Source organism: Schistocerca serialis, chromosome 10 (assembly GCF_023864345.2).
Source record: "Schistocerca serialis cubense isolate TAMUIC-IGC-003099 chromosome 10, iqSchSeri2.2, whole genome shotgun sequence".
NCBI classification, from domain to species: domain Eukaryota; kingdom Metazoa; phylum Arthropoda; class Insecta; order Orthoptera; family Acrididae; genus Schistocerca; species Schistocerca serialis.
In genome coordinates this window covers 52,882,996-52,895,104 of record NC_064647.1, presented here as the reverse complement: position 1 = coordinate 52,895,104, position 12,109 = coordinate 52,882,996, and the positions used below count along the sequence as shown (strand labels likewise).

Here is a 12,109-nt window from a genome sequence, read left to right as displayed (position 1 = left end):
ATGCTCGGTTAACTGCTCAATTCCCCGACTGTAGAAATCACACGGTTTTGAGGCGAAGAACTTGTCGAGCATGATCTGAGCACATTTTCAACCAGAAAGGAAGTTACTTGAATACTGTTTGATGGAGAGTGAAAAAGGTGAAAATCTGAGGTCACAAGATTAGGTGGATAAGGTGGGTGCAGAGTTACTTTCCAACCCAATTTCTCCATAGTGTTTTTCAGCGTAGCACAATGTAGGCAGGCACTGTCACTGAAAAGCATCACTTAAAGCAGTCTTCCATTGAAATCAAACGGAAGAATATGTCAGATATGTTCTGATTTCTCCAATTGACACTCCATTTTCTAACTTGCACAGCTCCACTCAATATCTTAAAGTAACAAAATGGCATTACATAAACTCAAATAGTATACAAATAAAAAAATTACAATTGATAAATAAACTCACAGCAACTACAATAACAACATGTAAAACAAAAACGCTATGAACTTAAGCACCAACCTAATAATTCTGTCTCATAATTTACTTGTTACATTTGATTAGATGCCCCAGAGTCAAAGAGTTTAACAGTTTGTCTTATGTGAGGAGAAGAAAAAGAAGAAGACAATGTTTAAGGTGCTCAAACAGACAGCTCAGCAAATTCACAATCAGTGTGCACTTTTCCAGCAAAATACAGATAAAGCAGATTTATGTCACATTAGAGGAGTTTGTAGCCACAAATTACTTATTGGTGGTTTTATTCATTGTGTTTTTCCATGTTTTATTTTTACATGAATAGCTCACGCCATAGTTTATCAAAGGGTGCATTCCAGGAGGCTAATAATAAACCTTAAAGAGAGAGAGAGAGAGAGAGAGAGAGAGAGAGAGAGAGAGAGAGAGTGTGTGTGAGAGAGGTGGGTGGTACGAGGGGGGAGGGGGGAGGGCGGGGGAGGGGGAGGCAAGGGAAAGGGGACGGGGGGGAGGCTAACAATCCCAGAAGATTTGCAGTGTAACAGAAATGCACATACCAGCATTTGTCGGAGTACTACTTGTGCCCCTCGTCTTCTCTTCCACGACTCTCACGTCAGACTTTCTCCAAGCTGCTCTGTCCCTGCCCCTCCTGTCCGGGCTGCCCCGGTGCTCTCTGCGGCTGCCGGCCCCACTGAGGTGGCCCCCTCCCGCTCCTCCCCTGCTCCTCCGGTCCCCTACAGGACTGGGTGAGCTGCCGTCCTCGGCGGGCCTCCTGAATGCCGGCCGCCTCCTGCCGCTGTCCCTCTGCCCCTCTGCTGTGGCTATCATGTCCTGCAGGTGTCTCAGAGACTGAAAAACATCAATTTCGGTATCAGGAAGTAATGACAATGTATTAGGTACTCTAAGAAATAACAAAAACAAATTTTTCTGTATAACTTGTTTCAGAATGTCGTATACATAAAAAAAGGGGTCCATTAAAAACCAGAAAACCCAGGATGGAATAATGGCAATACGAAATGGATAGATTGCTGCTCATTATACAGATGAGTTGTCTAGTGGCAAACAGACACACTGAAAAGAGGGGTGTAACACACAAACAGCTATTGGATTAACTTCTTCACTAGGGCCTCAGCACGCAGAGATGACAGTGGTCCTGAGTGTGTACGTTATGCGTGTGTGAAAGTGTGTGTTTTTTTGTCTACATCTTATGAAGACGTAATATGAGAGGTGATAATATCTAGCAGCCTTTTCTGAATGTCCTGCCTGCCACTCAACTTCTATTCTATGTGGCAAGTAGCAATCTATCCATTTCATACTGTTGTTATTCCAAAAAGTCACATTTACTGAAGTAAGTTATAGACCATAAGTAAAGATACTGTATTTACCTGATTATGAGATGAGGTTTTTTCCTAAATTCATCATTTGAAAAATATAAGGTCGTCTTATATTCACATATTAAACTATTGCTGCTGGGTTCAACATCTTTACACTGTTTAATAGATTAACATAGGGGTCTACTTACATCTGCAGATGAGACTTTGGATATTAAGGTTTAACACAAATTTATTTTGAAAAATTCTGATGTGTAGAGCTTAGCAAACAATACCTTCATTCGAGCAGGCACAAGATTTCTCAATACTCAGAAGCGCTTGATACAGTATTGATCAATCGCGTGACATTTGACTTGCAGCACTAGTTTCAACGGATGGATATGTGAGAAACTATGAACTAAGCACTGCAACAATCCAATGCTCTTCTTAAAAAACTGACAATTTTTTTGAAACACAGGAGGAAATAGCATTAAATTGGCTGCAGGCAAATTGTTAATGCTCATATAGTGGGTGCTTCCACAACCAAGGAAGCCGAAATGTTTGATGTTTCAAGATGCACTGTATGAAAAATTTATGCCCCATATAGGGAAAGTGGAAAAACATCATCTGCAATGTCATAACGTGGATGAATAGCATTAAATCTATCAACTCACAACTTTTCTTGTATTTGACTAGATTTTTAATAGAATTTCTCATACATGCATGGATACCATATACATACATTTATGCCAATCTTTAAGTGAGGGTAACATTCAAAGGTGAAGATCTTGTCCTTCAAAAACAATTACATAATTCTGAACCCTACTCAGTATATTTTTTAGTTATGAGAAACTAATGATACACTAAGTGCATTGCAAATGAAAATTTGGCAGCTGTTCAGGTACGAGAAAACCAGGGGAAAATGTTACCAGCTTTTAATCCGCTTTAGAATAAGGTGCTCACATTCAGATGAAAACAGAAAGAAAATTAATCTAGTATTGAATGTCTAACAAACAAAACAAATCACATTAAATTGATTGTAATTGTTACCGCAAGAATAAATTACAGCGGAATCACACATTGTGGAGCAAGTGCCAACAGACTGCACTAGATTGTGGGATGAGCAAAAGTTCGAGAACTGGACTGAATTGTGACTGCAATCTTTCATTTATGTATTAGTTTCTGTTGTTAAATGTAACCTGCACCCTGGAAGATACAGACATCCTTGTTTCACTGTTGCTCGAGCACAGCACTACGGAAAGCTTGAAGGGAGAAAAGTGACACCAGCTTAGCAGACAACTATAATGGATGTGGGGAGGGGAGTGCTTGGCGGGCAGCAAATTTCATCTTGCTCCCAATCGTGGGAATCTATAATGCATACTTTGCCTTTTTATGAACATCTACCATATTTAAACAGCAGTTTGCCTGAATCAATTTATACTCTGAATTAACTGACTTTAAAATTGACCATGTACTCAACAACAGCATACATTCCTGCAGGAGATGCTGAAAGTCTAGACTGGGACCAATGGCTTGCTTACGTGTTTCGTACAGCAATGTTCTCGTCTCTCACTATGAGGTAAGCTGGACACGATAGTGGGTGTTTCGACTGCTGAACCTACACAGCCAATGAGACAGCAGCAGGCAGACAATATGTTTTTGTAGCAAAAGACACTGTATCATTCTTACATCAGTATAGATGGAAAATCCACTGTGTGTTAAAAAAAAAAATAATAAAAGAAAGATTGCATCGTATTTGGGAGAAACAGCCAAATATTTGTTACGGCAATGACATAAGTTTCACAGTTGCCCTGTTACGATGATGATAATTGAAAATAGTGGTACCATAGACAGGCTAAACAAGAGAGGCAATGAAGATAAAAACTAGTGTAAACAGTTTCTTTTTGTTTATTTCATTTCTCCTTGTATTGTATTGATATGTAGACAGCCAATAAGTGGCATAAGTTTAGAATAGGTGTAATAGTGACTTTTAGGCAGATACCTTAGGTCAATAAAAATTTGTGGTTTTGATTAGTAAGAATATGCAAAAATATAAATTTTTCTCAAGGAGACTCTTTTTTAAAAAAAATAAATAAATAAATAAATAAAATAAAAAAAGAGGATTCATCTTATATTCAGGATCATTTTATATTTGGGTAAATAAGGTAAATAAACACAAAAAAGTGAGGAAATTTTTTCTGAAGGTTTTAGTGTGGAGTGTAGCCTTACACAGAGGAGAAGTGAAGGTGATTAAGAGCATGAATGAGAACAGAATAGGAGCTTTTTGAAATTTGGTACAGGACAGTGCTGAAAATTATATAGGTAGTTTGGATTACTAAAAGACACATACTGAATCATCGTGGAAAGAAAAGGGCTTAACCCTAAATCACAACTAAAATCAGGGATATGTCACAACCTGCGGCATTATGGAATATTTAGTATGTGTGGTGTTACAAACAGTGACAGCAACACTGATGTCTTTCTCACCTGAACAACAGCACACAAAAATTTATAAGTTTATATTTCAATGTATTTATGTCAGATTAATTCCAGTATATCCACACAATTTTGTTTGTTTTTGGATCATATGGAGTTTATGAGATTGCGACAATGTGGCACTGTACTTCTCTACTGAGCGGAGGTTCGCACTGCCAGTCACCACAATGTTTTAATCAAAGCCCAGTGACCACAAGGAGATGGGACCTGCATTGTTGACAGCCTCATTGTGCTTAACTATAATAACCAGAAGAAAAGAGTGTAAAGACATTGTAATAGAACCATATATTTAACATAATATGATATTATAATAATGTTATTTGAATACCGTCAGGTAATAGCATTCATACAGTCAATAAACTACGCTGGGAGAAAATATTTTGGGGAAAGGATGTTAGGGAATTTATTGTTTTTATTTCATAAGTTGTAAGGATACAAATCCTCGGCATCAACTTTATAAATGAGGCAGGCCAGTTTCTGTATCAAATCCAATAATAATTTTAATAATCCACATGCTGGCCTACTGTTAACTATCAGAGCCTCCCCAACAATGTGGTCTTGGCAAGTAATGTGCACAACTGACCTTTAGTATAACCAACAGCAAATGGTGGAGCACTTCTGTTGCTCGTTGCTTGTTAATCGGAAGGAAACTACAGAAAATTACTGAGGAGCAAACAAAGAACTTACATATATTTAAATGACATAATAAAGCATCGTTCTTAATGCATGACGTGTGTTTCTGTGGTGAAAAGTTGCCAGCCATTGGGGAAGTCTCAGATTAGCACCTCTGTCCCCTGTATACTTCATATTAACAAATGATTGAGTTGAAGTAATTACTGTTGGTAATTTTTATTTGAAGAAAATATATTCATTAAATGCACAAAGAGGAAAGCTAATTTTAAGGTACTAATATTTTGTGGGATGCGTACGGTGATGTCAAAGTAATTGCAGGGAAACGAAAAAGTCCGATGCTGAATACATGCTCATAAAATAATCTGAATAGGCAAGAGGCAAAAGACAAAAGCAAAATGTATTCCGCTACCAGAAATCATTAACGAGTGTCAGTGCCTCATAAAGTATTAAATAATCCATGTTCTTGCATGTGAAATTATTGACATTATACCAAAGTGAAAAATATTAAATATAATGAACACCGATGTAACTCACAGATACCTAACTTCAAGAACATTGATTTAATGACTATGAATTACTGTTCTACTAAGTAAATAATTAATCTTGAATTATTATCCTGCTCTATACATACTCATGAGAAAAACCTGCTGCTAATGAGAAAATATTTCAAAAGAAAAAAATGGTATGTAATTACAATTTACGAACACTGTTGCTGTAAATACACATTTGGAAATAAAGGGACAGAAGAGTATCGGGGGAGGGGGGGATCAAAACTTTAGAGGGGCAGAGAAGTTTGAGAACAGTAAAGAGGTTGAAATGGATATGAAGAGTCTTGCAGAGGACAGACCCCTGTGGAGACTTACTTCGAACCAGTCTTTGGACTGAAGACCACAACTCTCGTAACACCAACGCCTACTGATGCGGAGGGCACTAAGCCTGTGGCGATGAGCAATGTAGTTCCCATGTTGCAAGGATTACACTGCAAAAGATGAGCAACGTAGGACTTTCATCAGCCGTTTCCCAGCTTTCTAAATGTATTTCAATGTTTGTCTTATCAAACAATGGAAAATACAGGATGGAATGTGACAATACTATGAGAAGGAAAGTTGATACCCACCATATAGTGAAGCTGCTGATTGCAGATAGGCAAAGACTCTCACAATTAAAGCTTTCGGCCATTAAGGCCTTCATCAGCACTAGACACACACACACACACACACACACACACACACACACACGACTGCAGTCTCAGGCAACTAAAACCACACTGCGAGCAGCAGCACCAGTGGATGATGCGAGTGGTGACTGGGTTGGGGTATGGTGGAGGCTGGGGTGGGGAGGGGGAGGGATATTATGGTGGGGCTGGCAGACAATGAAGTGCTGCAGATCATCAGACGGAGAGCAGGGGAGAAGTGGGAAAGGGGGGGGGGGGGGGGGGTAGCAGACAAAGAGTAGTGAGATGAAGGCAGAGCTCACCGTCTGCTGCATCGTCGACAGGACTGATTGCGGACATTTGGTATAGGGCTGATTGGAGGGCCTGAATCAGAGTTAGACGGTTCTGCAACCATGCAGGCTGTGGATTCCTCGACATGTGCCATAGAGTGGCGAGGTTTCAGGTTCCACTAAATAGATCAGGTGTCCACTACACACAGGAGGTGGCTACACGGGTAGCAGGGGCTTTGTGGCATGGAATGGGCAGTTTTTATGTTATACAGTATCGGAAAAAATCAAAAAGGGCTCCAGTCCAAAGGGTACAGGGCAAAGAAACAATGAGAATCGACCAAGCAACAGTCGGTATTGTAGTTGTAACCTGTCGTAGCTGTGTTGGAAAAGTACCAGAGCTACAGGTGCAGACAGAAAGCACTGAAGCTGAAATTGTTACAGCAACAGAAAGCTGGCTAAAGCTGGAGATAAATTCTGCCGAAATTTTTACAGAGGTGCAAACCGTGATCAGAAATGATAGATTAAATAAAGTATGTGGTGGTGTGTTTGTGTCTGTTGGTAGTAGTTTATCTTGTAGTGAAGTTGAAATAGATAGTTCCTGCGAATTACTATGGGTAGAGGTTATACTCAACAGCCGTACCAAAATAATAATTGGCTCCTCCTACCGACCCCCCGACTCAGATGATATAATAGCTGAACAGTTCAAAGAAAACTTTAATCTCATTACAAATAAGTACCCCACTCATTCAGTCATAATTGGTGGAAACTTCAATCTACCCCAGATTTGTTGGCGAAAATACATGTTCAAAGCCGGTGGAAGACAGAAAACATCTTACAAAATTGTACTAAATGCTTTCTCTGAGAAATACTTTGAACAATTAATTCATGAGCCCACAGAAATTGTAATTTGTTGCAAAAACAGACTTGACCTTTCAGCCACAAATAATCCTGATCTAATAGAGAGCATCATGATGGATACAGGGATTAGTGAACACATGGTAATTTTAGCGAGGCTTAAAACCATATCAACCAAAACCACTAAAAATAAATGCAAAATATATCTATTTAAAACAGCAGATAAAAATTAGCTTGATGCCTTCCTAAGAGAGAGTCTCCATTCCTTCCGAGCTAATTATGTATGTGTACACCAGATATAGCTCAAATTCAAAGATACAGTAACGACAGCAATAGATAGATTCATACTGCATAAGTTAATAAGAGAGGGGACTGATCCACTATGGTACACAAAACACGTCACAACACTGTTGCAGAAGCAACGAAAAAAGCATGTCAAATTCAGAAGAACGCAAAATCCCCAAGACTGGCTAAGTTTCACGGAAGCTAGAAATTTAATGCGGACTTCAATCATCATCATCATCATCATCATCATCAGCCAATTCAATCATTAGATGATGTGGCCTCTTTGAGTCATGGATCCAGGTAGGCTTTCAGCAGTCTCCTCCAAGTGGGACGGTCTTGGGCAGTTCTCTGCCAGGCGTCACCAGCGATCTTCTTGACGTCTTTGTCCCACCTGTCTGGTGGTCTTCCTCTAGGCCTCTGATGCTCTCTCGGACTCCACTCCAGTACTAGCTTCGTCCATCTGTCGTCTTTTCTTCTTGCGACGTGGCCAGCCCACTGCCATTTCGAGGAACCTACTGTCTCAGAGATGTCCTTAACCTTCGTCACAGACTGGATGCTATCTGCCCTTTTCCTATCCTTTCTTGTACAGCCCTGTGTTGATCTCTCCATGGCTCTCTGTGCTGTCCTAAGTTTCCCTTTTGTGAATGAGTTCAGTGTCCACGTCTCGCAGCCATACGTCATCACAGGAAGAATGCATTGATCAAATACTGCTTTCTTCAGATTTACTGGCATTTTTTATCTGAATACTTTTGAATTCTTCCCAAATGCTTGCCAGCCAAGCTTGATGCATCGATAGATTTCTGGCCTTATGTCCCTCTTCATATTTATAATCTGGCCAAGGTACACACATTCACTGACCTCTTCTAGTAGACTGTTCTTGACTTGCACATCTCCAGCTGGGACCCATTTGTTGGATATTACTTTTGTTTTGGAAAGGTTCACGTTCAAGCCAACCAGCTGACATTCCGATGCAAGATCTGTAACTAAGTTTTGGAGCTCTGCGAAGTCTTTGGCCAGTAAGGCAATATCATCAGCAAATCGCAAGTTGGTAAGCATTCTTCCATTAATTCTAATTCCCTTACCTTCCCAGCTCAGCTTTTACATAGCCATTTCCAATACAGCAGAGAACAGTTTTGGGGAGATGGGATCGCCTTCCTTGATACCCCTCATGATGTGGAATTCTTGAGTTGATTCGGCGATGTTAACGTAAGCTGAAGAATTCTCGTAGATTTTCCTGAGCACTTCAATGTATACTGCTCCCACTCCTTGCTCACTCAAAGCTTGGAGGACAGCTACATGGCTAACGGAGTCAAATGCCTTTTCAAAGTTAACAAAGGCAATGCAGAGAGGCAGTTGGTATTCATTCGCTCTGCTTATCACTTCACTAACGGTCAGAATGTGGTCAATAGTGCTAAAATTGCTTCGGAATCCAGCTTGTTCTATAGGTTGGGCTGAGTCTAGGGTGGAACTAATTCGGTTTAACAAGATCTTTGTGAAAATTTTGTACAAAATTGAGAGCAAGCTGATAGGACGGTAGTTTTTAATATTGTGAATACTTCCTTTCTTGTGTATCAAAATAATCTTAGCCTTGTTCCACGATAGTGGGATTGAAGCATAGTGCAGGCAGGAAGTAAATACTTTTGCCAAGTGATTTATTGTTACCTCTCCTGCTAGTTTGAGGATGTCAACACTGAGCTCATCATCACCCGGCACTGTTCCCTTCTTCATGTACCTAGAGCACACTTGACTTCCGATGGGAGTATATCTGGAACACTAGGTATATCATTTAAATTAGATACATTCAAATTTTCTCCTGGATTGCTATACAAATTGCTATAAAAGTCTCTGATGAACTTCAAAACCGCCTCCTATTCAGTGATTCGACCGTCATTTCCATCGAGTGTGATAATCTGCTTTTTACCGATTGTGAGTTTGCGTTTGGCTGACTTTAAACTTGTCCTGTTCTCCAAGCTTGCTCGAAAGGTGTCTTCAGTGAATTTCTGTATGTCAGTTTTCATTTCTCTTCGCAATGCCTTACATAGTTCGGAATACGCAACCATGTCACGGTCGGTTTGGATTTTAATAGTTTCCACAAGGAAACATTGTCTCAAAATATGGTGCAAAACACAAAGAGATTCTGGCTGTATGTAAAGTACACCAGTGGCAAAAAATAGTCAATACCGTCTCTGCGCGATAGTGATGGAGATGTTATCGATGATGGTGTCACTACAGTGGAGTTACTGAATACAGTTTCCATAATTCCTTCACGAAAGAAGACAAAGTAAATATTCCAGAATTTGAAACCAGAACAGCTGTTAGCATAAGTGACATAAAAGTAGATATCTCAGGTGTTGCGAAACAACTCAAATCACTTAAGAAAAGCAAGTCTTCCGGTCCAGATGGTATACCAATCAGGTTCCTTTCAGAGTATGCAGACACAGTAGCGCCTTTCTTAGCAATCATATACAACCACTCACTTGACGAAAGGTCTGTTCCTAAAGACTGGAAAGTAGCACAGGTCACACCAATATTCAAGAAACGAAATAGGAGTAACCCATTGAATTACAGACCCATATCACTGACCTCAATTTGCAGTAGGATTTTGGAGCATATACTGTACTCTAACATTACGAATCACCTTGAAGAAAATGACTTATTAATACATAACCAAAACAGATTCAGATAATATTGTTCTTGTGCAATACAGCTGACTCTTTATTCCTATGAAGTAATGAGTGAGTGCTGTCGACAAGGGATCTCAGATCGATTCCATATTCCTAGATGTCCAGAAGGCTTTTGATACTGTTCCTCACAAGCGACTATTAATCAAATTGCGTGCATATGCAGTATCATCTCAGTTGTGTGACTGGATCTGTGATATCCTCTCAGAGAGGTCACAGTTCGTAGTGATAGGCAATAAATCATCGAGTAGAACAGAAGTGATATCTGGCCTACCACAGGGTAGTGTCATGGGCCCTCTGCTGTTCCTGATTTACGTAAATGATCTAGGTGATAATCTGAGCAGCCCCCTTAGATTGTTTGCAGATGACGCTGTAATTTACCATCTAGTAAAATCATCAGACGATCAATTCCAATTACAAAATGATCTAGAGAGAATTTCTGTATGGTGTGAAAAGTGGCTATTGGCCCTAAACAAAGAAAAGTGCAAGGTCATCCACACGGGTACTAAAAGAAATCCGATAAATTTTTGGTATACGATAAATCACACAAATCTAAGGGCTGTCAATTCGACTAAATACCTAGGAATAACAATTACAGTCAACTTAAATTGGAAAGATCACATAGATAATATTGTGGGGAGGTGAAACAAAGACTGCGCTCTGTTGGCAGAAAACTTGGAAGATGTGACAAACCCACTAAAGAGACAGCCTACATTACACTTGTCCGTCCTCTGCTCGAATATTGCTGTGTGGTTTGGGATCCTTACCAGGTAGGATTGATGGAGGATATTGAAAAAGTGCAAAGAATGGCAGCTTGTTTCGTGTTATTGTGCAGTAGGGGTGAGAGTGTCACTGATATGATACGCGAGTTTGGATAGCAGTCACTGAAACAAAGGCTGTTTTCTTTGTGGCGAGATCTATTTATGAAATTTAAATCACCAACTTTCTCTTCCGAATGTGAAAATATTTTGTTTACAACCACCTACGTAGGGAGAAATGATCATCATAATAAAATAAGAGAAATCAGACCTCGAACGGAAAGATTTAGGTGTTCCTTTTTCCCACGCGCCATTCGAGAGTGGAATGGTAGAGAAGTAGTATGAAAATGGTCCGATGAACCCTTTGCCAGGCACTTAAGTGTTAATTGCAGAGTAACCATGTAGATGTAGATCTAGAAGGAGAGAAATGTCCTGCCCACTATCCTTCCCCACCCACAGTGGTATTCTGCTGTCCACTGAACCTACAAAATGTACTCGTCCATCCTTACACAACCCCTGCTCCCAATCCCTTACTTCATGGCTCATACCCCTGTAATAGACCTAGATGCAAGACCTGTCCCTTACATCCTCCTCCCACCACCACCACCACCACCACCACCTACTCCAGTCCGGTCACTAACATAACCTATCCCATCACGTGGTCTACAAGCTAAGCTGCAAACGCTGTGCTGCATTCAATGTAGCAAGACAACCAACAAGCTGTCTGATCGCACAAATGGCCACCGACAAACTGTGGCCAAGAAACAAGTGGACCACCCTGTTGCTGAACACGCTGCCAAACATGATATTCTTCATTTTGACTGCTTCACAGCCTGTGCCATATGCATCCTCCTCACCAACACCAGGTTTCCCGAATTCTGCAGGTGGGAACTTTCCCTGCAATACTTCATACGTTCCCGTAACCCTCCTACTTCCTATGTTCCCGTAACCTTCCTGGTCTCAACCTTTGTTAGTCACTTTCCTCATCTGTCCATCCCCCTCCCCGTTCCCATTCTAGCACTACACAGCCATCATTCCACCACTTCACCCAGGTCTTTTTATTTATCTCCTTGTCTGCTACTCCCCCCCCCCCTCCCCCACTTCTCCTCTGCCCTCTGTCTGACTTGCAGCACTCCACTGTCCGCCACTCCCACCATACTATCCCTCCTCCTCCCCACCCCAGCCTCTTCCTTATCCCCAC

The 12,109-nt window shown here is 40.6% G+C and overlaps 1 protein-coding gene across 3 annotated transcripts in view; it reads right to left on the bottom strand.

Moving 5' to 3' along the window:
- The window catches only part of LOC126425034 (CWF19-like protein 2), a 188,145-nt gene that overhangs the window by 123,241 nt on the left and 52,795 nt on the right, over positions 1 to 12,109 (bottom strand). For all 3 annotated transcript variants that reach the window (XR_007576250.1, XR_007576249.1, XM_050087942.1), the window contains exon 5: positions 1,005 to 1,296. Coding sequence is in view for 1 of the 3 variants with exons in the window: in XM_050087942.1 (XP_049943899.1) it covers positions 1,005 to 1,296 (292 nt within the window). In the remaining 2 variants the exon portion in view is untranslated. The remainder of the gene's footprint in view (positions 1 to 1,004; positions 1,297 to 12,109) is intronic.